At 49.7% G+C, this 27,986-nt stretch overlaps 1 protein-coding gene and 1 non-coding gene across 2 annotated transcripts; one reads left to right on the top strand and one right to left on the bottom strand.

Annotated features, from left to right (window-relative positions):
- On the bottom strand, window positions 1–27,925 carry KISS1R (KISS1 receptor). The gene is made up of 11 exons (XM_038771767.1): window positions 27,887–27,925; window positions 26,960–27,038; window positions 10,989–11,062; window positions 8,192–8,318; window positions 7,657–7,980; window positions 6,931–7,055; window positions 6,321–6,456; window positions 5,292–5,530; window positions 2,390–2,759; window positions 1,561–1,634; window positions 1–111 (listed from the first exon to the last, which is right to left on the bottom strand). The coding sequence occupies exons 1-11, from the start codon at window positions 27,923–27,925 to the stop codon at window positions 1–3; spliced, it is 1,698 nt and encodes a 565-aa protein (XP_038627695.1).
- Window positions 24,324–24,460, top strand: LOC119920634. Its single transcript, XR_005448365.1, has one exon. It is a non-coding gene; the product is annotated as a small nucleolar RNA SNORA7 (small nucleolar RNA).
- Window positions 27,926–27,986: the final 61 nt, after the last annotated feature.

The following is a 27,986-nucleotide window of genomic DNA, read 5'->3' as shown; positions in this document are numbered from 1 at the left end:
TCACTGAAATGGCTTGGTTGGCTCTACGCTGCCACTGTCCATCCGCAGCCCAGCCCCATAGTCCGGCTGCCAGTGACCTCTCGGGCCCAGGGAGCTGGGAGAGGAGGGAGGCTGGAAGGAGGGAAATAGGAGAGCCTGCAGCTCCCTGGCCTCTAGGTTAACAAAAAAGTGCTTTCATAAACAACTTTTGGTGTTTTATTTCTGGGGAGAGCAGGTGGGATTCTGGGGTGGGGGAGGAGAGGGGAGGATGAGTGGAGTTTAAAACCTTCCCAAGAAGGGGTGAGGGTATGTTCAACAGGAACTCTGCATTTCAGCTCCTGTGCTGCCCCCTGCCCCTATGACAAGGCATATGTGCTTATGCCATTTTGGAAAGGTTTGATTCAACCACCATTTCGGGAATATCCCGAGCAACCACCATCTTGGGACGATCAGGAGGCACTTAGCCATCTGCTTGCATGTCCCCTGAGGCAACTGCTTACCTGATTTACAGTTTAAACCAAAGGCACCCCCAGCCCCTGGACTAGAGACTTCCCAACCTCCAGATTGGAGTAAGGGGGACTGGGAGACTACCCAAGTTATTGCTGAAACAGTCCGGACCTCCCTGTCCAGATCTCTGGCCTGGACTAGATCCTTGCTCTGACCTCTCTCACCTCAGGGAGGAAATTAACACCCCGCATTAGCCCCACATAGCCATTTCTGGCTTTCGGTAGGAAAAAGTTCAAATAGCAGGGAGTCCCCACGGTTGGGTGCCCTGTTCTGGAATCCCCTTTGCCTGGAAGCAGCTAATTCCTTGACTTTCCCCAGCTCCCCCCACCTGGATTGAGAAAAAGAGAGAGGGAGAGAGAAAGAGTGTGTGTGTTTTCAGCCCTCTGGAAAGAAGAGTGGTGGGCAGAACCAGCTCCCACCTGCTGAAGCCTGAGTGCCTATACCCCTCCTTTGGTTCTGAGTTCAGATCTCACTCAAATCCTGAGGAAAGGCTGGATCCTCAGCACTGATATTCCACCTCCCTCCCACAAAAGAGTTAGAGGAGTTAACCTCTTAAATCCTGGGTGGAAATATAATGAATGATAGTGTCAGTGGAAAAATCTGTTTTGGTGAGGGGAGGAGGAACGGGGGGGGGGAAAGGAATGGAACGCCCAGGCTTAGAATCAGAGGGATCATGTCTCCCAGCCCTGTTGTATTGTACTCCACTTGTCTGCTGTGTGCCCTTGGGCAAGTCACTTAACTTCTCTTTGCCTCAGTTACCTCATCTGTAAAATGGGGATTGAGACTGAGCCTCACGTGGGGCATGGTCTGTGTTCAACCTAATTAGCTTGTATCAACCCCAACTTTTAGTACAGGGCCTGGCACATAGTAAGTTCTCAACAAATACCATTATTATTATTATTACTCTTCCAAGCATCCAGTACAGTGCTCTGCACATCCCGTGCTCGATAAATACTACTGAAATGATTGACTTCTCTATCCCTCACTCATCCAAAGTCTCTCACCAACTCCAAGCTTTGCTGGACAATTGAAATTTTCAATTGTAAAAAAGAAATTTTTTCCCAAAATCTGCACCTGCCTTGTTTCTCTCCCGCTCCCATCCTCTTCCTGGGGTGGGGCGGTGGGGACGACTCCGACAGATTGGAGACCTAGAAACGGAAACAGAGGAACCAGCAGGGGATGCTAAACCGTTGGGTTTGCCGAGGGTCTGGTGGAAATCCACCGATCAACAGTTTTATGGAAACAGCAGCTCTTTTCCATGGGAAAGCTAAGCGTGGGATGGAGGGAACTAGAATCCCTCTTAGGTTTCTGGGGGATCTGTTCGACAGGGTGCAAGAAACCCTGGCATCCTGGTCCCCAGGAGTAGCAAGCAGCCTTTTTCTACTCTAACTCAGTCCAGCCTGGACCAGGCCCCCTCTCAAGGGCCCTAATGAAACTCTGCCTAGGGAAGCCCCCACTTCTGGGGGGGTTCCCCCCAACCTCTTCAAAGAAGGGATCTCCCCCAAATCCAGAAATACCACCAGAGGAGCCCAGAAGAACTCAGGCTGCAGCCAGCCTGCCCCCCTCCCCGTAGAGGGACCAAGGTGAAAGGAATCAATCGATCATATTTATTGAGTACTTACTATGTGCAGAGCACTGTACTAAGTATTTGGGAGAGTACAACAATATAAGACACATTCCCTGCCCACAGTGAGACCAGAGGGACCCTGGGCTGCAGAGAGATACCCCACTCACCTCCCAGGGGGCTAGCTGATAGGCCAACCCCACCCCCTCAAACCGTTACCCACACCCAGCTTCACTCCACCTTCAAAACCACTGCCAGACTCTTCACCCATCTCCTCCCAAGCTGGATTTTACTCAGCTCTTGGCGGTGGTTGGGCAGCCACGACAGGAGCGGTTCTACGCAAGGAGCCCCTCGGGAGCCCCGAGGGCACAAAATGCATCTCGGTGTTGAGGCGGGCATTGGGGGGGCCAACGCTGCCCACACGCTGTTTGAAGATGAAGGGGAAGACCTTTTTGAAGGCCTTGCGGAAATTGGCTCCCAAGAAGGCATAGACGATGGGGTTGATGGAGGAATTGGTGTAGGACATGCAGTGGGCCCAGATCTTCACCTTATAGGTGTAGTAGTTCCGCTGGAAGCTGGGGCTAAAGGCCTGGAACAGGATGTAGAGCTGGATGGGGCCCCAGCACAGTGTAAACAGGGCCACGACGACAGCCACCATGCGGGAGATCTTGGTTCGCATGGCCTCCGAGCGCTCCGCCAGCAGCTGCGCCTGCCCCATTGGGGAGGGTGAGGGAAAAGAGGGTCAGTCGGGCCATGTTTTGGGCCGAGGGCCCACTCCAGGGCAGAGGTTTGAGGCTGGGTGGCGGGGTGGGGTGCCAGAGGGAGGAAAGACATCCTCCCTGTCCTTGAGGGGACGAGGGTCTGATGGGGGAGATGGGACATGCAAACACACAGTGCTGGGCTGTTGGGGGAGGGACAGAGGAAGGCAAAGACACACTCAAGGGATTGACAGTCAGATGGGGGAGATGGGACTCACATTCATTCATTCATTGAGCGCTTACTGTGTGCAGAGCACTGTACTAAGTGCTTGGGAAGTACGAGTTGGCAACATATAGAGACGGTCCCTACCCAACAGCGGGCTCACAGTCTAGAAGGGGGAGACAGACAACAAATAAATATGCACAAATAAAATAGAGTGATAAATACGTACAAACATATATACATATATACAGGTGCTGTGGGGAGGGGAAGAAGGTAAGAGAGTGTGTGTACTCTCTCTCTCCCTCTCCCCCTCCCCCAGGTCAGAAAGGGACTGTGCCCAACCTGATTATCTTATCTCTACTTCAATGTTTAGTACAGTGTCTGGCACATAGTGAGGGCTTAAATACCACAATTAAAGTTAGTGTTATTATTACGTACACACACACATCCTGTACTGCATGCTAGAGAGAGGGACAGAGGGAAAAGAAGACAGTCCCTGCAGTCATAATGCCAATAGGCTGTTGGGAAGCAGATCACACACACACACACACACACACACACACACACACACACACACTGTACTGAGTGAGGAAAAGACAGAGGCCCTGCCCTCAAGGAACTGATAGTCTCTTATTGAGTCAGTGGAACAGGGAGAACACACAGACACAAACACTGTATTTATCGTGCACACACAGACACGTGTGTGACTCCTCAGGGTGCATGAGTTATAGCACACACCTGCTGCTGCACACAAGTCCCTTCTCTCCCATAAGCAGGCACTTGAGTCAGGAGGACCATATCTCTGCCCATAACTTCTGTCAGGATGCTGGCTGTGTCTCCCTATATTCCACAGCCCGTTCTACCACCATGATCCACTGCAGAACCGTAGGATTTGAGGTGGGCCATAATGTTGGGAAGAATTCCAATTACATGGCCTCCCCGTGGCCTCTAATAAACAACACTCTCATATCCTGGCCAAAAGATATTATTAAACCCTATCAATGAATTACTGATTAGACTTTAATGGTCTACTGGGCTAATCAAACATGCTGCCAAGATTAACTCTAAATGGACTAATAATCCTTATATGGATGCCAAGGATGCTGACATCAATGCAGCTAATAACACTAATAGCAACTCCCCTAAGGGCAAAATTTATATGAATAATGTTGCTACAAATATGGAGCCTCCCAGCCGGCCCCAGGGTACGGCATGTTTGATATTCACCCCTGCTATCAGACCCCTGGGGGTGCAGCCCCCGGCCTGCTGTGAGGGGGCTGGGAGGAGAGGGCCCCCCTGCCCTCCACTCCCCATCTTTGCCACCTCTGATAAATACGATTGATTGATCCTTCTGCTGGAAGAGGAAAGAAGGGGGTGAGAGTCCCTATTCTCGGAAATGCTCCACCAGTTCCCTTTCATTCCTCACCCTCCCCTCACCCCCAACTACTGCTTGCTCTGCTGAGGGGAGAGAGGAGAGAAAGTGGCATATGGAGAGAAATACTAATCACACAACCCCCCCAAAAAGTTGGAGAGTCCTGCTGAGCCCCCCCAGCGTCCCTTTGAGGGAGAAAGATGCAGGTGTAGACGAGTGGGGAAGGCCCCTAGAGTCTACAATTGTAGGTGGCAGAGGGGGTCTGGGAATTCAGAGACCCCAATTTTAGTTGTGGCTTGGTCACTGGTTTGCTGGGTGATCATGGACATGTCACTTAACATCTCTGGGCCCCAGGCTTCTACTGATAATAATAATAGTAATGATGAAGATACTTATTAAGTGCCTATGCTGGGGAGATACAAGATAATCTTGTAAGCCCCATGTGGGACATGGACTGCGTCCAACCTGATTATCTTGTATCTACCCCAGTGCTTAGTACAGTGCCTAGCACATAGTAAGCACTTAAATATCATTTAAAAAAAAGACAATCAGACTGTGGCATAGTGAACACACGAGGGGTTCACAGTCTAAGAGTGGTGGGGAGAGCTGGTATCCTATCTCCATTTTATAGATGATGAAACAGGTTCAGAGAGGTTAAGTAACTTGGCCAAAGTTACACAGCAGACCAGGGGCAGACATGAGATTGGAACCCCAGGTCTCTTGACTCCCAGTCCTGTGCTCACCATACCACTGGGAATCTAATCCTTGCCTCTCTTTCCCTCTCAAAGATGTTGGGAGGAATAAAGGAAATCATTGACAGGCAAGCATTTTAGAAAAAGCAAAATATTAAGCAAATGATCCCAAGGGCAATGGGGGCAGAGGGAGCCAGGAGGAAGGAAAGATGTGAAGGGGGCAAGGGAGGGGCAGCAGAGAGGCGGGCACTGGTACCTGGAAGTTGTTATCAACCGGGTCCACGGTGGGCCTACCCATCTGGTAGAGCATTGCTGCGTAGCAGATACAGATGGTGAGCAGGGGCAGCAGGTAGACGATGAGGAAGTTGTAGAGGATGAAAGCTTTCTCGTATAACGGTGATGGAAAGGACTCGATGCAGTAGGTCTGTGGCCCAAACCAGTAGCCTTCAGTGAGTTGGTTGTAGACGGGCACCGGCGAGGACACAATAAAGGAACCTGCCCAGTGATTGGGGGAGATGGAGGGTGCATTAACCCTCTAACTGCCATAGCTAAATGCTATTCCTGGCTCATCCCCACGGTCCACCCAGTCCAGGACGATGCCTCCAACAGTGGAGCTGGAACATTCGGAAGAACTGTGTGACTGTGGCCCTGTTCATGGCTAGGGATGGATCATCCTACACCCCTGCCTTTCCCTTCTCCATCCCCGACTTCCTTCTAGTGATTCAGCATAGGCTTCTTGTTTGTGGATCTAAATTTTAACTTTTCTGTCCCTCATCACCTTCCCCCACCCCCCTCACCACACCGCTGGAAACTCGTGGGAGACCACTGGCTGTCTCGATCACTGTCTATTTCTCTATCATCACACTGTGTGCAGTGCCATCCTGGGTGAAATCCATGCTCTACCCAGCCCACTGCTCTATCTCCCAAAGCGTCATCACAATGCTTGGAGGAACAGGATGATGGGTGCTCAGGCCTAACAACTCTAACTAGTGCTCTTCAACCCTAACCTTTCTCACCCTTTCTATATCTCTGCCTCTGTCCCTCATCAGACCACACTGTCATTCCTATGTCAGACACATGGCCTGTTCAGCCAGAGGACTCCGTTTCCAACAGAGGAACTTTCCCTTGTCCATGAATCTATTCAAACCCCTCTTAAACCTACCAATAAATTCAAACTTCTCAGCTTCCTGTGGTACCGATTGGCATTTGTGTTTCATTCACATATTACCCAGTTCATAGCAATATACCCACCTCTCCCTCCTCCTACTGCCAACCCCGGACTCACCGATCCAGATGCCCAGGCTAACGGCTGCAGCCACCCGTGGGGTGCGCTGGCGCAGGGAACGCAAAGGGAACACAGTCACATACCAGCGGTCCACGCTCATGGCAGTCAAGGTGGCGCAGGTGGCCTGCACAGACACCTAGATGAGGCAAAGCCTGGCTCGTTGGTGCCCTCCAACAAGCCTCCCTCACACCCTCTCTTTCAGCCCCTGGGGGTTGACACAGACTATGCCTTTCCCCCATAGGTGACAACTTTGTGAGGTGAGGGATGGGGGAAGGTGGAAAGGGGGTGAGGTTTTTAGAGAACGAGGAAGCGGAATGGAGGCCAGAAAGAGGTAGGCAGACTGCAAAATCTTACAGGTCAGAGAGCCCCGATCTGAGGTCTTTCTGGCCCCTCTCAGAAGCTCGGAGGTCTGGTGGGTGCTTTGCGGGGGAATGAGGCCAGGTGCCCAGCCCAGATATCTGCAGGGGTGGCAACAGCGATGTCACAACCCTCACTTTGCCCCCCAGCTGGAAACTCATAGGAGACCACTAACTCCCATTGCCCCCCTTTCACAGCTGATGCCTACTCCCATCTCCAATCCTCCCCTCGGGGTTCCCATATGGCCCCTCACCTGCTGGATGTAATTGACAAACTTGCACATGAATTCCCCGAAGATCCAGCTGGGCAGGGGGTAGAGCATGGCGGTGAAGGGGACGCAACACACCAAGAAGATGATGTCAGTGGTGGCCAGATTTGCTGCAGGTGGGCCGAGAAGCTTGTTTCAAGGCCCACCTTCCGGTTGCCCTTCCTGCCTATGGACTCCTTGTCCAAGCCTCCTTTGAGGCCTGAATCCTCAAAGTGGATGTGGCCTTGGAAGAAAATCTTGTCCATCCCTCTCTCTGCCTCCAGGCAGCCAGGGGTGGTGGGGACCAGCCTAGGTTAAGGCCCTCTGCCCTCTCCTACTTCTCCCAGCTTTTGACCCATTCCAAACCGGCAACTGAACTTTTAACAAACTGTCCCCCTCTCTCCATCCAGTCAGCACAACCTCTCTCCCTCCCCCTCATTTTCATCATCATCATCAATCGTATTTATTGAGCGCTTACTATGTGCAGAGCACTGTACTAAGCGCTTGGGAAGTACAAATTGGCAACATATAGAGACAGTCCCTACCCAACAGTGGGCTCACGGTCTAAAAGTCATTTTGACAGAGTGGACTGAAAAGAGGGATGTCAGGAGAGGGAAAGGGTTTGAGTCACCCCTCCTTGGAACACCCTGATTCCCTCTCTCCCACTACCTTACAGAGGGGAAAACTGAAATTGGGGGTGGGCGGCGTAGCCATAGCCAAGATCCGTCTCACCGATGTAGAAGTTGGTGACCGTCCTCATCTGCTTCTGCTTGGAGATCACGTAGATGACCAAAGAGTTGCCGGCCAGCCCCACCACCATGAGCACGGCGAAGAAGAGCGGCACCAGCCACGCGTCCACCAGCCATGGGGGGCTCTGGGGTCCCGCCGAGCCGTTAAAGCAACCGGAGCAAGAGGACTCGTTCAGCAGCGGGAAGGAGGAGTTGAGGTCCGGTGGAGACGGGGCTCCCGGGACTAGTTTCCCCGCCGGGTGCATGGTGTCCCACCACACCCCCCGGGGGACTCGGCCAGCGGGAGGAAACGAAGGGTCGGGGGGATCTGGGATTTAGGAAGCCTTTGGTCCTCTCGCGGGGAGGGGAATGGGGTCTGGGAGGAGAGAAATAAGTCTTCGGGGCAAATTCGTCTTCTTTGGAGCCTGCTGCAGCGGGGCAGTTTTCCCTTCGGGGGCTCTGCCGTGGGAGAGTCACAGTGTCCCTCTGGGAGGCCAACGAGGGATGGGGAGAGATGACACTCCCACTCCACCTCGGACCCCTTCCGCGGATTCTCCTCTGCTCAGCAGTGTCCTGCTCCCTAAGATGCTCCCGACTCAAGATCTTTGCAGAGCCTGGGGGCGAGGGACCAGGCTGAGAACCCAGGAGTCCGGGACTGGAGTTGATCTGGGTGGGCGCGTGCACGGGGAATCAGGATCTTTCTGTGTTGGCCCCGCGGCTCCTCGGCTTCTCTTCTCCCTCCACCTGCGAGTACAGAGCAGTTTAATACTCTGTCCTCCTCCGTGTCGACCTCCCCATTCTCCTGTCCTTCCCTTTCCCTCTTCCCTCCCTTCTCCCCCTTTCCCTCTCTTCTCCCCCTTTCCCTCCCTTCTCCCCCTTTCCCTCCCTTCTCCCCCTTTCCCTCTTTCTTCTCTTCCGTCTCTTTTTTCTCCCTCCTCTTTCCCCTTCTCCCTCCTCCTCCGTTCTCCCTCCGTCTCTTCTTCCCCTCCTCCCCACACATCCTGATCTATCGGAAATGGGGAGGAGCTGATCTGGAGGAGTGCAGGTGGGAAAAATTAGGATCCGAGTGGTCAGCAGTCTGGATTAAAGATGGTTGGGGTAGAGAGAAGGTGAAAAAGTGTGGGTCGGGGTTGTCTTGACAGTTGAGAGACACTGAAGCCTAGGTGCCAACTTTTCATCTATGTGTAGTAAGGAGAAAGGGGGAGAGGATTTGGCGGGGAGCCAGCGGGAAGGGGCTGGGGTGATTAGGTTGCACAGAACTGACACAACAGAGAGACCCGATCTGGGGTCTTTCCAGTCCTATCCTTCAGCTCTCAGATTCAGGGGGGACGAGGTCGGGAGTCTGGCCCAGACAGGTATGGTGGTGGGAAGATAGACTTCACCCCCAGCTGGGAACAGGGGGATCAGGGTAGAGGCACACGTTGGCTTCTATCACTCCCATGAAGCTGGCAGCTGTGTATTTAGGCACAGCTGGAGAGAATCCCTGAAAGCCAGGCAGGCACCTAAAGGGCTCTGGGCAGATTGAAGGGGATTTGGGGGCCTGGCAGGATACCTATTAATCTTAGAATCCCAGAACTCCAGACACGTGAGTGACTAACTCACCCAAGATGGAAAGGGATCAAATTATTTCCTTAAAGATTTCTGGAGGGTGGAGATTCCACACCCTCCCTTGGGCACAGGCTTTGGTGCCAGAGGATTCCTGGCAGTCAGGAAATAGAGAAGCATTGTGGCCTATGGAAAGAGTCCAGGCCTGAACTTCAGAGGTCCTGGGTTCTAATCCCACTCTGCCACTTGCCTGCTTTGTGACCTTGGGCAGGTCACTTCACTTTGCTGTGCCTCAATTTCCTCATCTTTCATTCAATTGTATTGATTGAGCGCTTACTGTGTGCAGAGCACTGTATGAAGCACTTGGAAAGTACAATTTGGCAACAGAGACAGTCCCTTCCCAACAACAGGCTCACAGTCTAGAAGGGGGAGACAGACAACAAAACAAGTAGACAATACCATCAAAATAGATAAATAGAATTATAGATATATACACATCATTAATAAAATAGAGTAAATATGTACAAATATACACAAGTGCTGTGCGGAGAGGAAGGGGGAAGGGCAGAGGGAGGGAGTGGGGGTGGTGGGGAGGGGAGGAGGAGCAGAGGAAAAAGGGGGGCTCAGTCTGGGAAGGCCTCCTGGAGGAGGTGAGCTCTCAGTAGGGCTTTGAAGGGAAGAAGAGAGCTAGTTTGGCAGATGTGTGGAGGGAGGGCATTCCAGGCTAGGGGTAGGACGTGGGCAAGGCGTCAATGGTGGGACAGGTGAGAATGAGGCACAGTGAGGAGGTTAGTGGCAGAGGAGCAGAGTGTGTTCTGGGCTGTAGAAGGAGAGAAAGGAGGTGAGGTAGGAAGGGGCAAGGTGATGGAGAACTTTGAAGCCAATAGTGAGGAGTTTTTGCTTCATGCGAAGGTTGATAGGCAACCACTGGTGATTTTTGAGGAGGGGAGTGACATGCCCAGAGTGTTTCTGTAGAAAGATAATCCGGGCAGCAGAGTGAAGTATAGATTGAAGGGGGGAGAGACAGGAAGATGGGAGATCAGAAAGGAGGCTGATGCAGTAATCCAATCAGGATAGGATGAGATCATCTGTAAAATGGACAGTCAATACCTATTCTCCCTCCTACTTAGGCTGCAAGCCTTATGTGGGACAGAAACTGTGTCCAACCTGATGACCTTGCATCTACCCCAGCACTTAGTACAGTGCTTTGCAAATACCATAGAAAGAAAGAAAAAGAAGACCATTGGCCTGGGAGTCAGAAGGACCTGGGTTCTAATCCCAGCTTTGCCACATATCTGCTGTGTGACTTTGGGCAAGTCACTTCTCTTCTCTGGGCTTCAATCTCCTCACCTGGAAAATGGGGATTAAGAATGTGAGCCCCATGTGGGAAATGGACTGTGTCCAGCTTTGTGTCTACCCCAACGCTTAGTACAGTGCCTGACACATAGTAAGATCTTAACAAATACTACAATTATTTATTATTATTATTATTATTATTATTATTATTCCATCTAACCCAAGTTTCTCCTGTGGCAGTTCAGGCCCATTTCCTCTTGTTCAATCTTCAGGGGATATGGTGAGCAATTGGTCAACCTCTTCCCCATAAAATATTCTTGAAGGCAGCACTTCAGTCCTCCAGACCTTTACCTCTCCAGCCTAAACATCCTCAGTTCCCTCAACTTTTCTTCCTAGGTCCTATTTTCCATCAGCAGCAGCATTTGTTGAGTGGCTACTGGGAACAGACCACTACTGAGCTCCTACTGTGTGCAGGACACTATACTGGGAGCCTACTGTAGGCAGATCACTGTACTGAACACTGGGGAACACACAAAAGACGCCGATCCTGCCCTCGAGGAGCTTGCAATCTATTGGGGAAGACAAACTGACACAAATTGTCAAACATACAATAGGAAAAAGAGAGCATAGCTACAAATGGTAAAAACAAGGCAATTAAATGAGAAACAGCCATATACGAGTGCTAAGGTGACTAAGAAGGCAGGGTTAATTGGCAAAGGCATCCTGGAGGTGGTGGTATTTTAGGAAGTCTTCATTCATTCACTCAATCGTGTTTATTTAGTGCTTTCTGTGTGCAGAGCACTGTACTAAGCGCTTGGGAAGTACAAATCAGCAACATACAGAGACGGTCCCTACCCGACAACAGGCTCACAGTCTAGAAGGGGGAGGAGGGTTTAGTGAGGAGGGTTTGTGATTCAGTGGATTTGAAGGGGGAGAGAATTCCATGTAGAGGGCCAGGTGTGATAAGTGGACTGGGGCTAGAAAAAGTGAGAGTGAGAGACAGTGAGGAGATTGGTTTGGGCGGAGTCAAGAGCATAAAGAGGGGTGCAGTGGGAGAGGAAAGTGGGTAGGTAAGAGAGAGACAGCTGGCGGAAACTTTGAAGCCACCATTTCCTGTATAAAGAGAGCAATAAGGAGACCCCAGGGGCTTGTGAGGAGGGGAAGGAGGTGATCCTAACAGTTGCTCTTCTCTGTGCCCTCTCCAGTTTCTCCACATCTTTTATAAAGTGTGGAGATTGATTCGTTTCAGGATTCAAATCAGGGTTTGATCAGCACAGATTATAGCAACAGGATGACTTCTGCCTGTCAAGCTGCTGGGATGGAATGACAGGAACCCACCTAAGTTTGGCCCAGGAATTGTAAACTCCTGGAATTTTGAGTGCTCACTGTGTGCAAAGCACATTACTAAATGCTTGGGAAAGCACAATACAACAGAGTAGGCAGATGCGGTGATCCCTGCCCACAAGGAGCTTCCAGTCTACAGGGGGAGACAGATATTAAAGTAGACTAGGGAGAGGGGAATTAGTTCAGTACAGTAATAAATACCATTGCTTGATTGATTGAGGAATGGGGTACTTCTGGGGAAGGTTGGGGGTTTTTTTGGTTTTTTATTGTTTTTTCCTCTGCCTCTAGTCTCCTGGCTAACATGGTGTTAAACTAACTCCCATAGACTCTACCTACTTTTTATTTCCTACTCCTTTCCCATCTACAACCAGCCCATCCATGTTCAACCCCTTTTGATCCCCAAAGCTAGGACAGCGGAAGTGAGTGCCTCACTCATCCGGGGTGTGCACATATAGTTGGAAGGCTACAGGAAGAATTTTGGAATAGATGATGCATGGAACACTCATTGACTTGCACAATTAGATGGGAAGACTGGGTGAACAGCGATGTAACTCTTAGTGATGCAGGCCAGACATAAAGGGATAAATAAAGCTGCTATTCTGTTTTTATTGGGATTGACAGTGTCAGAAAAGTGATTCTGGATTTAAAAAGAATCTAGTGCTGATTTCGTCATAAAGACACCCTGAAGCCTCCATAAATTAGAAACCCATCAACCCACTTCACAGGCCTGGGAGTCAGAGGACCTGGGTTCTAATCCCAGCTCCACCACTTGTCCATTGGGTGAGTCACATAATTTCTCAGCGTGGCCTAGTGGATAGAGCACGAGCCTGTGAGTCAGAATGACCTGGGTTCTAATTTCAGCTCTGCCACTTGTCTGCTGTGTGACCTTGGGCAAGTCACTTTACTTCTCTTTGCCTCATTTCTCTCATCTGTAAAGTGTGGATTAAGGCTGTAAACCCTATTTATGGGACAGGGACTGTGTCCAACCTGATTATCTTGTATCTACCTTAGCGCTTAGAACAGTGCCTAGCATATAGTAAGTGCTTAACAAATACCATTATTATTATTATTATTATTCTCTGTGCTTCAGTTATCCATTCTGTAAAATGGGGATTAAAACTATAATCCTCAAGTGGGACATTGATTCCATCCAACTTCATTATCTTGTACTTAGCCCAGTGCTTAGGATAGTACCTGGCACAAAGTAAGTGCTTAGCACATACCGTCTAAGCTCCCATGGCTTCAACTATCATCTCTACGCTGATGACACCCAGGTCTACATCTCCGCCCCTGCTCTCTCCCCCTCTCTCCAGGCTCGCATCTCCTCCTGCCTTCAGGACATCTCCATCTGGATGTCTGCCCGCCACCTAAAACTCAACATGTCCAAGACTGAACTCCTTGTCTTCCCTCCCAAACCCTGCCCTCTCCCTGACTTTCCCATCTCTGTTGACGGCACTACCATCCTTCCCGTCTCACAAGCCCACAACCTTGGTGTCATCCTGGACTCGGCTCTCTCATTCACCCCTCACATCCAAGCCGTCACCAAAACCTACCAGTCTCAGCTCCGCAACATTGCCAAGATCCACCCTTTCCTCTCCATCCAAACCGCTACCCTGCTCGTTCAAGCTCTCATCCTCTCCCGTCTGGACTACTGCATCAGCCTTCTCTCTGATCTCCCATCCTCGTGTCTCTCCCCACTTCAATCCATACTTCATGCTGCTGCCCGGATTGTCTTTGTCCAGAAACGCTCTGGGCACGTTACTCCCTTCCTCAAAAATCTCCAGTGGCTACCAATCAATCTGCGCATCACGCAGAAACTCCTCACCTTCGGCTTCAAGGCTGTCCATCACCTCACCCCCTCCTACCACACCTCCCTTCTCTCCTTCTACAGCCCACCCCACACCCTCCGCTCCTCTGCCGCTAATCTCCTCACCGTGCCTCGTTCTTGCCTGTCCCGCCATCGATCCCTGGCCCACGTCATCCCCCGGGCCTGGAATGCCCACCCTCTGCCCATCCGCCAAGCTAGCTTTCTTCCTCCTCCTCCTCATCATCAATCGTATTTATTGAGCGCTTACTGTGTGCAGAGCACTGTACTAAGCGCTTGGGAAGTACAACTTGGTAACATATAGGGACAGTCTCCCTTCAAGGCCCTACTGAGAGCTCACCTCCTCCAGGAGGCCTTCCCAGACTGAGCCCCTTCCTTCCTCTCCCCCTCGTCCCCCTCTCCATCTCCCCCATCTTTCCTCCTTCCCTTCCCCACAGCACCTGTATATATGCATATATGTTTGTACATATTTATTACTCTGTTTATTTATTTATCTTGTACATATCTATTCTATTTATTTTATTTTGTTAGTATGTTTGGTTTTGTTCTCTGTCTCCCCCTTCTAGACTGTGAGCCTACTGTTGGGTAGGGACTGTCTCTATGTGTTGCCAACTTGTACTTCCCAAGCACTTAGTACAGTGCTCTGCACACAGTAAGTGCTCAATAAATACGATTGATTGATTGATTGATTGATTGATTGATTGAAACATGGTCTGAACGTTTTTGAAGGAAAATGATCCCGTCAGCAGAGTGGAATATGGACTGGAGTGGGGAGAGACAGGATGAAGGGAAGGTCAGCAAGGAGGCTGATACAATAATCAAGGTGGGATGGGATAAGTGCTTGTATTAATGTGGTAGCAGTTTGGATGGAGAGGAAAGGGCAGATTTTAGCAATATTGTGAAGGTAGAACTGACAGGATTTAGTGATGGCTTGAATATGTGGGTTGAATGAGAGAAAGGAGTCAAGGATAACACCAAGATTATGGGCTTGTGAGACAGGAAGGATGATGGTGCCATCAACAGTGATGGGAAAGTGAGCGGAAGGACAGGGTTTGGGTGGGAAGATAAGAAATTCAGTTTTAGCCATATTAGGTTTGAGGTAATGGGAGGACATCCAGGTAAAGATGTCTTGTAGGCAGGAGGAAATGCGAGACTGCAGAGAGGGAGAGAGATCAGGGATGGAGATGTAGATTTGGTGTCTCCCACGTAGGGGTGGTAGTTGAAGCCATGTGAGTGAATGAGTTCTCTAAGGAAGTAGGTGTAGATGGAGAATAGATGCGAACCCAGAACTAAACCCTGAAGGACCCCCAGAGTTAGGAGATGGGAGGCAGAGGAGGAGCCCGTGAAAGAGACGGAGAATGAGTGGCCAGAAAGATAGGAGAACCAGGAGAGGACAGTATCAGTGAAGCTGAGGTTGGATAATGTTTCCAGGAGAATGGAGTGGTTGACAGTATCAAAGGCAGCTGAGAGGTCAAGGAGGATTAGGAATAAGTAGAGGCCACTGGATTTGGCAAGAAGGAGATCATTGGTGACCTTTGAGAGGGCAGTTCCTGAGGAGTTAAGGGGACAGAAGTCTATACTTCACTCTGCCGCCAGGATTATCTTTGTGCAGAAATGCTCTGGGCATGTTACTCCCCTCCTCAAAAATCTCCAGTGGCTGCCCGTCAACCTACGAATCAGGCAAAAACTCCTCACTCTCGGCTTCAAGGCTGTCCATCACCTCGCCCCCTTCTACCTCACTTCCCTTCTCTCCTTCTCCAGCCCAGCCCGCACCCTCCACTTCTCTGCCACTAACCTCCTCACTGTGCCTTGTTCTCACCTGTCCAGCCATCGACCCCCGGCCCACGTCCTTCCCCTGGTCTGGAATGCCCTCCCTCCGCACATCTGCCAAGCTGGCTCTCTTCCTCCCTTCAAAGCCCTATTGAGAGCTCACCTCCTCCAGGAGGCCATCCCAGACCAAGCCCCCTTTTTCTTCTCCTCCTCCCCATCTGCTCACCCTACCTCCTTCCCCTCCCCACAGCACCCGTATATATTTGTACAGATTTATTACTCTATTGTACATATTTACCATCTATTTTGTTAACGATGTGCATATAGCTTTAATTCTGTTTTGACGATTTTGACACCTGTCTACATGTTTTGTTTTGTTGTCTGTCTCCCCCTTCTAGATTGTGAGCCCGTTGTTGGGTAGGGACCGTCTCTATATGTTACCAACTTGTACTTCCCAAGCGCTTAGTACAGTGCTCTGCACACAGTAAGTGCTCAATAAATACGATTGAATGAATTGAATGAATGAATGACAGAAGCCAGTTGGATCGGGTCAAGCAGAGAATTGGAGGAGAGGATTTTGAGGCAGTAGGTGTGGACAGCTGACTCAAGAAATGGTAGGAGGGAGATGGGGTGATAACTGGAGGGAGCTGTGGGGTCGAGGGTTTTTTTTAAGATGGGGAGATATGGGCATGTTTGAAAGCAGTGGGGAAGAAGCCATTGGAGAGTGAACAGTGAAGATAACAGGGAGGGAAGAAGAGAGGGGGCAAGTGTTTTGATAAAGTGCGAAGGAATAAGGTTGGAAGTGCAGATGGAAGGGGTGGATTTTGAGAGAAGGCTGAAGATTTTTTCTAGAGATACTTCTGGGAAAAATGAGAGAGTTGAAGAAGGTGCAGGAGAGGGGAGGGACTGGAGAGGAGCAGGGGAGATTTTTTGGAGATCATGCCTGATAGTGTCAATTTTCTTAATGAAGGAGGTCACTGGGGGCAAGGGATGGAGAAGGTGGGGGAACAGGGGGTTGAAGGAAGGAGTTAAACATGTGGAACAACTGGCGATGGGCGTGGGTGTCATTGAGGACGGAGAAATAATTTTTCCGGGAAGAGGAGAGGGCAGAGTTAAAGCATGCAAGGATAAACTTGAAGTGAACAAAGTCAGCCTGACATCTAGATTTCTGCCAGCAATGCTCTGTGGTTCATGAACGAGAGGGAAGGAGGTGGACTGTAGAGGTAATCCAGGGCTGTGGGTTAGTGGTATGAGATCAACAGAGGGATAGGGGAGCAAGTGAATTGAGTTCAGTAGAAAGGGTGGTGTAGAAAGTGTCAATATATATATGAGTATAATAGAGATGGTAGACATGTTCCCTGCCCACAACTTGCTTACAGGCTGGGCCGGGGCGACAGACTTTAATATTATTAAATAAATTACAGATATGTACATAAGTGCTGCAGGGCTGAGGACAGGGTGGAAAAAAGAGCAAATCAAAGTGCAAGGGTGACCCAGAAAGGAGTAGGAGAAGAGGAAATGAAGGCTTTGTCAGGGAAGGCCTCTTGGAGGAGATATGCCTTCAGTAAGGCTTTGAAGGTGGGGAGAGTAACTGTCAGCTCTGAAGAGGGAGCATATTCTAGGCCAGTGGCAGGACATGGGTGAGAGGTCAGCGATGAAGTAGACAAGATTGAGGTACAGTGAGTAGGCTGGCAATAGAGGAGCAAAGTGTGCGGACTAGCTTGTACCGGGAGAGCAGTGAGGTTAGGTAGAAGGGGGCAAGGGGATTAAGTGCTTTAAATCCAATGGTGAAGAGTTTCTGTTTGATGCAGAGGTGCATGGGCAACCACTGGAGGTTCTTGAAGTAGCATGTCATAGTGGATAGAGCACGGGCTTGGGAGTCAGAAGGTCATGGGTTCTAATCCCGGCTCTGCCACTTGTCTGCTGTGTGACCTTGGGTAAGTCAGTTCACTTCTCTGTGTCTCAGTTCCCTCATCTGGAAAATGGGGATTGAGACTGTGTGCCCCATGTGGGATAGGGACTGTGTCCAACCCGATTTGCTTGTATCCACCCCAGCGCTTAGTACCGTGTCTGGCACATAGTAAGCAGTGTGGCTCGGTGGAAAGAGCTCGAGCTTTGGAGTCAGAGGTCATGGGTTCAAATCCTGGCTCCACCATTTGTCAGCTGTGTGACTTTGGGCAAGTCACTTCTCTTCTCTGGGCCTCAGTTACCTCATCTGTAAAATGGGGATTAAGACTGTGCCCCCCCCCCCCCCATGGGACAACCTGATCATCTTGTAGCCTCCCCAGCGCTTAGAACAGTGCTTTGCACATACTAAGTGCTTAATAAATGCCATTATTATTATTATTAAGCACTTAACAAATTCCATAATTAATTATTACTATTGAGGAGTGGGGAAACATGGACAGAATGTTTGTGTAGAAAAATGATCTGGGCAGCAGAGTGAAGTATGAACTGGAGAAGGGGAGGTAGGCTTCTAAGCATACCTCATTCCCACCTCCCACCTCCACCACATTGCTCATGTTGCTTCCCCTGCCAGAAACTCCCTCAGCTTCAGAATATCATATCTACCCCACCTTCAAAGCCCTACTCAAAAGCCACCTCTCTTGGGAACCTTCTTCCCTCCCTACTGGTTTTCCAGCTATGGGTGAAACCATAGTCATGGATCAGTGGTATTTATTTAGCGCTTACTGCACAGAACACTGTACTAAGCACTTGGGAAAAATGCAGTAAAATAGAGTTGGTAGGCATGATCCCTGCCCACAAGGAACTTTACAGACTAGACGGGGAGTCAGACATTAAAGTAAGTTCTATATAGGGGAAATGGCAGAGTGCAAGGATATGTAAGTAAGTGCTGTAGGGTGGGATGAATATCAAGGGCTTAAGGGGTACAGTTAGTAATAATAATAATGGTATTGGTTAAGCCCTTACTATGTGCTGAGCACTGTTCTAAGCACTGGGGTAGATACAAGGTAATCAGGTTGTCCCACAAGGGGCTCACAGTCTTAAACCCCATTTTACAGATGAGGTAACTTTGGCACAGAGAAGTTACGTGGCTTGCCCAAGGTCACACAGCAGACAAGTGGCGGTGCTGGGATTAGAACCCATGTCCTCTGACTCCCAAACCCATGCTCTTCCCACTGAGCCACGCTGCTTCTCCCAAGGGCGTATGCGATGGAGAAGGAAGGACAGGTAAGGGAAATGAGGATTTAGGGAAAGGCCTCTTTTTTTAATGGTATTTGTTAAGCGCTATGTGCCAGACACTGTACTAAGCACTGGGGTAGATATAAGGTAATCAGGCTGGATGCAGTCCCTATCATCATCAATCGTATTTGTTGAGCGCTTACTATGTGCAGAGCACTGTACTAAGCGCTTGGGAAGTACAAATTGGCAACATATAGAGACAGTCCCTACCCAACAGTGGGCTCACAGTCTAAAAATCCCACATGGGGCTCATAGTCTAAGTTGGAGGGAGTGGGATTTAATCCCCATTTTACAGATGAGGTAGTTGAGGGTTAGAGAAGTTAAATGACTTGCCCAAGGTCACACAGCAGGCAAGTGGCAGAGCCAGGAATAGAACCTCCGACTCTCCGGTCCATGCTCTTACCACTAGGCCATGCTGCCTCCTGGAGGAGATGTGATTTTAATAAGGCTTTGAATATGGGGAGAGTGGTGGTCTGTCATAAAGGAAGTGGGAGGGAGTTCCAGGCCAGAGGAAGGATGTGGGCAAGGGGCTGGCAGCAAGATAGATAATATCGAGGAAGAATGAATAGGCTGGCATTAAAGGAGCAAAGTGTGCGGGCTGGGATGCAGTAGAAAATCAGCCGGACTCCCAGCCTAGCTCAAGCCGGGGCTCCAACAAGACCCGAGAGCTTTTGAGCAGGGCCGGAGAGACCTAAAACCGCCTTCTCTGACCCGTTCACTCCACACAGCCCGTTTGCCCTTCCCTAGCCCCATCCCACATGCTCCCCACCTAGGAGCTCCCTTTCCGTCCCCATACACACATTGAAAGTTGTTGCCAGAATCTTTGTATGTCACTGGGTACGTTTTATTGATTATGAACTGATTCTTCTGGACTGGGGGTCATGAGGGCAACAGAAGCAGCCTCCTCCAGCACAGCTGCTGCCTCGTTGATGGGGATTCTGATGGGCCGAGGGGGACCTGGGCTGGATGATCATTTCGTTTTGAGTAGAGCTTACTTCTGGCCTGTGCCTCCTTCTGGAGCCCTCCTGCGGCCTTTGGGAGAGTGAAGGCAACCGCTAGTTTGGTGATGGATTCATGTCAGCAGAGCAGTAAAATTGGCAATTAGACTGCCCCCGAACTCCACTCACACAAGATTCTCTCTCCCTCCTCTTGCAGGCCAACCTGGTTTGGCTAAGACTGGGCCAGTGTTGAAAGAGGGTCCTGGAGACTATGGAGAGACCACCAACCCCTCAATCTCCACCCACCCCTCTAGACATGGCTGTATTGAGAGCAGGCTCAGAGTGGGCAGGAAGTCCAGACAGAGAAAGATATGAGAAATTAAGCTGGGATAGGGAGCATCTGGAGTGATGGGAAAGAAGGAAGAGGGGATGGATGAGCAGTGGTCCTTCAATCAATGCTCAGAATTATTTTAGGGCTGCACAATTCCCTATATGCCAGATAGACAGAGGCACATTTGTGGTTGGTGACTTCACTCCACCTCTCTTTTGGTGCATAAAGTGGGTATAGGTGATCCCTGATGCCATAGATCCCTGATGCCATAGACACCAGCCATTTGAGGCAAAGAGAGCCATTGCCCACCTTCCCAGGGTTTCTAGCCAGGGGGGTGGGGGAAAATTGCCATTCATTCATTCAATCGTATTTATTCATTCAATCGTGTTTATTGAGTGCTTACTGTATACAGAGCACTGTACTATTGAGTGCTTACTATGTGCAGAGCACTGTACCAAGCACTTGGGAAGTACAAATCGGCAACATCCTGCCCCTGCTGTCGTCTAGGCCAGACTCCCTGCCTCGCTCCCACTGGCGAGATCACAGAGCTTCTGAACAGGGTTGGAGAGACCCACGATTGGGGCCCCTGACCCCCATTAGTTCTGCACAACCGGCCTCTCCCTCCCCAGTCCCATCCCCTTTTCTCCCCCGCAAAACCTCCGCCCCCTTTCCGCTCATCCCCTCACGATTAAAAATGGCTTGGTGCCCAGCCAGTGTCCAAGATCCACCCCTGTCCTCTACAGTGGCAGGATCCCAGGGCCTGGGATGACAGCACCCAGAAGCAGCAGCAGTGTGGGAGACAGTGGCTGATTCACCACCACGACTCCCAGGGGCCAGGCCCCCCATTGTGCTGGGAACAGCAAAGCTGCTGGGTCAGAGAAAGGCAGAGATGATGCAGCTGATACCAGGCACAAAGGAATCCTTAAGAAAGCGCTGTTTCCAAAGGGCGGCTCATTATGAACAAACACCTGTGTGCCAAGCAGACTGAATAATGCCATGGGGTTGTGGGAGAGCAGCTGTGACCATAGCAATTTCCCCGAACATTTGGGCCTGGGCTGGACACTCCATAGAGCGAGTTGAACACTGCTAGCCCCTGCCCTCTGAGAACTTCTGATCTACAACAGGTGGCCTTTCTACTCTTTCGACCACCACCTTGGTCCAAGTCCTCATCACTTCCTGGCTGCTGCTCCCCCTGCCTCCAGCCTCTCCCCTCTTTAGCCTGTTCCTACACACAGTGCATGTGCTGCCTTTCTAAAATGCTCATCAGAGCACGTCACTCCCTTTATTAATAAAGCTCCAATGACTCCCCACTAAAATAAAAGTTTCTGGTCATCAGCTTTATCAATCAATTGATGGTATTTGTTGAGTGCTTACTGTGTGCAGAGCACTGTACTAAGTGCTTGGGAGAGCTACACTATAACAGATTTGTTCTTTAGAATCGGTATCTGTATCAACAGTATCAATTGGTGCCTACTATATTGTAGAACACACTTCTGGGAAACATAGGGATGGATTCGTCTCCCATCAGGAATGACGGGTTAGCTTCTATTCTGACACTTCAGGACCGAAAACCTGATTATCCTGTTTGTTCATGGCTTGGTAGCATCACTCACACTCCTGAGTCCCTGCCAGTCATGCTCCTGCTGTGGCACAGAATACCATGAGTACGTAGACAGGCAGGGATGCAGCGTATCATAAAGTGCTTGTGCAGTCTTCAGTCAGTGGTATTTATTGAGTGTTTACTGTGTGCAGAGTATTTTGGGAGAGTACAGTGCAACGGAGTGGCTTGCATCTACCCCAGCACTTAATACAGTGTCTGGTGAAACAAACAAAAGAGTTAAAAACAAACAGACAAAAAGGTGGTAGACACAATCCCTGCTCTCAAGGAGTTTACGATCTAGAGATAGAGTCAGTAAACTGCCACTTTTTAGACTGTGGCTACAACCCAGATGTTGTTTCCCTCAGCCACTTCATCGTGCACTGGGATCACCTTCTGGCTAGATTTGCTGTGATGGTTATTTGCCCACTTGAGATAGTTATTTCTAGCTCTGCTCAGGCACTCTTGATTCATTTTTACATTGGTTTATCTCACCCGTTTGACCGTAAGCCCCTTTAAGGGGCAGGGACTATGCCATATACTTCTTCTGTCGGCTCCCTTAGTGCCTAATAAGGTATTTTGTCAGTATTGTTGACGATGATGACAATGGTGATTCGTGTGGATGGGGTCCTTAGGGACATACAGATGCATGACCACTATTGCAAGGCGTTATGGATAGAACACGGCTCTGGGAGTCAGAAGTCATGGATTCTAATCCCTGCTCCGCCATTTGCCTGCTCTGTGACCTTGGGCAAGTCACTTTACTTCTCTGTGCCTCAGTTCCCTCATCAGTAAAATGGGGATTAAGACTGTGAGCCCCATATGGCACAGGGACTGTGTCCAACCCGACTATCTTGTATGCGCCCCAGCACTCAGAACAGTGCCTGGCTCACAGTAAGTGCTTAACAAATACCAGAATTATTATTGCACCAGTACAAACACTGGACTGTAGATCAACAAAGGAAAGGGAAGGGAATGGACTGTGGGTTACAAGAGTAGACAGGGGATCAATTGGAGCATCTGCTTTTGGCTAGCGTGTGTGTATGTGTATTTGTGTGTGTTTGTGTTCCTCATTCCAAGGAGCTGAATTCAAATCCTATATCTTCCTTTCCAGTTTAGAACTTTCTTTCAGTCTCTGCCACCTGAAAATGTAAAGCCAGTTTTATCCAGGGGCTGGTGATCCTGAGGGTGGGTAATTCAGGATTTGGAGACCTTCTGCATTCTGCATTCTTCATTTCAGGCTAGCATTTTTTCCAAGGGACCACCATGTGGGCCAGGCACCATGCCTAATAATAATAATTATTATTATCATTATGGTATTTGTTAAGTGTTTACTTTGTGTCAAGCACTGTATTAAAGTGCTGGGGTGGATACAAGCAGATCAGTTTGGACACACTCCCTGTCCCACATGGGGCTCACAATCTCGATCCCCATTTTACTGATGAGGAATGGAGATACAGAGGAGTGAACAGACTTGCCCAAGGTCACACAGCAGACAAGTGGCAGTGCTGGGATTAGAACCCATGACCATCTGACTCCCAGTAGTCAATAGTCAATAGTGATGCTCTATTCACTACACCATGCTGCTTCACTGTTTACCTTGTATTTTATGCCAGAGTTTAGCATAGTGCTTAAAAACATGCAAATGTTATTAACTACTGAATGGATAGCCCATAAGGCTGTTTGAGGACCCGTACTCTTTTCACTCCAAATTTACTCTCTCAGGAAGCTGATTTGCTCATGAGACTTCAGCTACTACCACTATGTGATGACTCCCAAATTTACCTCTCCAGCCTCTGCCTTTCTCATCTAAATTACAATCCTGCATTTCCAGAACATCGCCTCAAGACTGTCCCACCGGCACCTCAAACTCAACTAAAACTCATCTCCTCATCTTCCCTCCCAAATTCTCTTCTTCAAAGTTTTCCTGCACCCCCACTCTGTTCAAGAAGTTTACTATTTCTAACTCTTTTCTTTTACCTCTCATATTAAATCTGCTGATAAACCTTTTCTCTTCACCCTTACAGCTACCACCCTGTTTCAAAATCTTGTCACTTCACTAAGAAACTACTGCACCAGCCTCCTCCCTGGCTGCCCTGCCTCCAACTCTTCAATCTGCCTTATACTCCGCTGCCTGGATCATCTTCTCAAAACAGTTTAAGCACCTCAGTCTCTTCCTCAAAACTTACAATGGCTCCCCATTTCCTTCCATATCAAACAGAAGCTTCTGACCATTGCTTTCAAAGTTTTCCATCTGCTCACTCCTTACATATCTGCCCTTTTTATTTGGTACCTCTCAGCTTGCACTCTCTGCAAAGAGGCAAGCACTTTGATAAGGTGCAAAAGTGATGGGGTCAGAGGAGCAGGTGGAGGGGATGGATTTTGAGAAGTGGTGGGAGATCTCTTCTTGAGATGATGATGATGATGATGACATTTGTTAAGTGCTTACTATGGGCCAAGCACTGTTCTAAGCACTGATACTGCTGAGAAAGATGGAAGAATTGAAGAAGGGACAGGAGGAGGGAGAGAATGTAGAGGAACAGGGAAGATTTTAGGGAGATCACACCTGATGGTTTCAATTTTCTCAATAAAGTACATGGCCAGGTCATTAGGGGCAAGAGATGGGGGGCAGCAGGGTGTTAAACATCTGAAACACTTGCCAAGGGCAATGGTCACAGGAGTCAATAAGGATGGAGAAATAATGTTGCTGAGCAGAGGAGAGGGCAGAGTTAAAGCAAGCAAGGATGAAATTCAGGTGGACAAAGTCAGCCTGATATCTTCTTCTTCTTAATAACAATACAAATAATAGTACTTGTTAATCCCCCTCTCAGAGTCACACCTGGAGAGTTTCCAGACTCTACCAGTCTTGACTATGGGAGGGAGAGTCAAGCAGAGGCATATCCATTCCATTACTAGCTTGGGCAGTGGCTAGCCAGTGGAAGGCCACCTGCTACAAGTCAGAACTCACCTGTGCTGGTGTGGCAGACCTAACATCTGGGCCTAGGTAGTAAGCCAGGCCTTCCGTACTCACAGGAAGACCTACAAGGAACAATGAAGGAAGTCAGGCTGCTAGATAAATAACTTGGCACTGTTCTGAGAATTGCCTTAGGATGTGCCAATCTAAGCATGAGCTCAGCCTTGCTGATGAGCTCAGCCTTGCTAATAAACTCAGCCTTGCTGATGAGCTCAATCTTGCTGATAAGCTCAGCCTTGCTAATAAGCTTGCAGTCATCCGCCTGTCCCCTGACTCCCTTGAGGCTCCTCACTGTATAAAATCCTCCACGGTGTGCTGAATAAACAGTCTCCTTGTCCACCTTGAGACTCGCCTGGCCTGTGTTCTTCCATTGCGCGTGCCCGTCTCCCCGCTGCACCGGACGCGTGGAGGAAAACGGCAACAAATGGTGCCCGAACAGGGACCCGAACCCTGGACCCTCAGACTCAGCACCGCAACCCTCACGAAGCAACTCATCACTGCGCAGTGACTCACCAAAGAAAGGAAAAGGTGAAGGTATTTAAGTTTACTTTCATTTTCAAACACCAGGCTTACAGCAGGGAAGAAAATGGGACAGATTCAATTCCGCTCCCGGGATCACTATATTCAGTTGTTAAAAGATGTAGTGAAGGAGCGTGGGCTAATTATAACTACCGCCCAGATTGAACAATTTTTAGAATGCGTGGAAAAATGCTGCCCTTGGTTTCCAAAGGAAGGAATAGTGGATTTAGAACGATGGGAAATAGTGGGAAGGCAGATGAGTTCCGGACTACGAGAAGAAGGACCCCAGGCTTTTCCTATCGCGGCGTTCTCCATATGGAACGTATTAAAGATTTGCCTTACTCCTGAACACAAAATTCCCTTGAAGGAAAAGTTGGCGGGGATAGATGTGGTCTCCGGCCCGGACGAAGCTATGATTTGTCCGGACCCCACTTTGTCTCCCCCACCTGAATCTGCATTGATAGACTGTAATCCTGAGCTATGGCCGAAAGGAAAGTGGAATTCTTTCACTGAGCCAGCTCCTTCCGCACCACCCCCTCCACCACCCCCTCCATGGGTCCCGAAACCAGCACAAACACCTCTGCAGCGAGCGATGGGGGCTGCTATGGAAGGGGGAGAGGAGATACCTATTGAACTGTTGATGGGTTTCCCTGTGATGGAGCAACCTGACCCTGCTAATCCTGATCAGTTAATACGTACCCACGAACTCTTGAATTTCAAATTATTAAAAGAAGTGAAACAGGGTGCTGCGACATATGGACCCACGGCTCCTTATGTGCTGGCATTCATAGAAAGTATTGCTTCCTCAATCCTTTCCCCGTATGATTGGCAAACCTTAGCCAAGACTGTCCTGGATGGCGGAGACTATTTGCTTTGTTAGGCAGAATTTTTTGATTTGTGCGCGGAGCAAGCGCATCGCAATGATCGCGCCCGACCTCCAGTCCAAATCGCTTTCGAGTGCTTACAGGGACTGGGCCTTTTGCGGACACTGCCAATCAATTAACTTACACTCTGCAAGCATATCAACAAATAATGATAGCCGGGAAAGCTGCATGGCAAAAGCTCCCGGCGAAAGGAGAACAAAACTCCAGTTTTACAAAAATATTACAAGGACCGTCAGAACCATTTGAACAATTTGTCAGCCACCTGACGATGGCTATCCAGCACAGCGTCAGTGATAATGCGGCGGGAGTTATTTTATTAAGACAGCTGGCTTATGACAATGCTAACCAAGACTGCAAGCGTGCCTTAGCTGGGGACAAACGGACCTTGTCCATCACTGACATGGTATGCCGATGTCAGGATGTAGGAACAGCCTCTTTCAATGCTAATCTAATGGCCGCAGCAATGCAAAGACAAACTAAGGCAGAGATGGCGTGCTTTCGCTGTGGAAAGAGCGGACATATTGCGAAGGATTGTTGTAGCTCACAACAGAACTCTTCCAGACCGCTACCAGCCTCAGTATGCCCCAAATGCAAAAAAGGATGACACTGGGCTTCTGAATGCCGCTCGATGTTCTCAAATAATGGCAGCCCTGTGCCGGGAAACGGACGCAGGGGCCGGCCCCAGGCCCCAACAACAATAGGGGCAGCAATCTCTCTGCAACGCGCAGCTGTTCCGAAGGAACAGGCTCTGTCTTCTCCCAACAACTGTCCACCATCGGCGAATTGCAGCGAGCCACTAGCGGCTCCACTGGCCTCGACCTCTCCGTGGTGGGACACTTGATTATAACCCCTGAAATGGGGGTTCAACGAATCCCCACGGGGGTCGCTGGCCCTCTCCCAAAGGGTACTGTGGGACTCATATTGGGCCGTAGCGGACTAACTCAAAAGGGGTTGATTGTCTTGCCGGGAGTGGTGGATGAAGACTATCGGGGGGAATTAGCTGTTTTGGCATACAGTCTTCGGGTTGTGCAACTCCCTGAATGTTCACGCATTGCTCAATTGGTGATCTTTCCTTTTTACGCTTTAGGCTCCGTTTGGACCAAGGATCCATGGGGGTCAAAGGGTTTTGGCAGCTCCGGCATAGGAGCTTATTGGTCCGCTGTCATTGGGCAAAACCGTCAGAGATTGACAGTCCGTTTGAATGGACGAGACTTTATTGGTTTAGTAGACACTGGTGCTGACCATTCGGTCCTAACAAAAAGGGACTGGCCCCCAGCATGGCCACTGCAAACCGGGGCTGCCCCGTTAGAAGGCATCGGAGAGGTTACCCTCCCCTCTCAAAGTGCCGCTTACCTACACTGGGAGCTTGATAGCCGATCAGGATACATTCAACCATATGTGTTAGATCGCCTCCCCATTAATTTATGGGGACGTGATCTTTTAGGACAAATGGGGGCCGTAATTACGACCGACAATTGTCACCTGTGTAATTCACCGCGCCCTTTTCCTTTGCGGCCACTGCAAAGGTCGGGGTCAACCGCCCAACCGCCCAACGAATAACGTGGGCTTCTGATACACCAGTATGGGTGGAGCAGTGGCCGCTACCAACCCCGAAATTGGCTGCTTTACAAGTGATAGACGCGGAACAATTAGCGGCGGGGCATATTGAACCCTCCGATAGCCCTTGGAATTCCCCTGTCTTTGTGATAAAACAGCGCTCGGGGGGCCTGGAGGATGTTGACTGATCTCAGAGAAATCAATAAGACAATGCAGCCGATGGGAGCGCTGCAACCTGGGCTCCCGAACCCGGCTATGATCCCTACAAATTGGCCGATATTAGTAGTAGATATTCAGGATTGTTTTTTCTCTATTCCGCTCCACCCGGACGATCGTATTCAATTTGCGTTTTCAGTCCCTGTGGCCAACAGGACTCAACCTACTGCGAGATATCATTGGACGGTCCTCCCCCAGGGAATGAAAAATAGCCCCACAATGTGCCAGACTTACGTTGCGCTTCTGATAGCGCCGCTCCGCGTCAAACATCATGAGGCATATATTATTCACTATATGGATGATATATTATGTGCTTGCGCCACCGCAGCCCAAC

This window comes from Tachyglossus aculeatus, chromosome X1 (genome assembly GCF_015852505.1).
Source record: "Tachyglossus aculeatus isolate mTacAcu1 chromosome X1, mTacAcu1.pri, whole genome shotgun sequence".
In the NCBI taxonomy this organism is placed as follows: Eukaryota; Metazoa; Chordata; class Mammalia; order Monotremata; family Tachyglossidae; genus Tachyglossus; species Tachyglossus aculeatus.
This window is presented reverse-complemented; position numbering and strand designations above follow the sequence as displayed.

Excerpts from the sequence above, each read along its gene's own strand:
- KISS1R (XM_038771767.1), bottom strand. The coding sequence starts at position 27,925 with ATGATGTTTGACGCGGAGCGGCGCTATCAGAAGCGCAAC. Across the intron at positions 5,531-6,320 it reads TAGCCTGGGCATCTGGATCG|GTTCCTTTATTGTGTCCTCG; the intron begins GTGAGTCCGGGG and ends ATCACTGGGCAG. Across the intron at positions 1,635-2,389 it reads GCTCCCGAGGGGCTCCTTGC|GTCTCCAATCTGTCGGAGTC; the intron begins GTAGAACCGCTC and ends TTCCGTTTCTAG.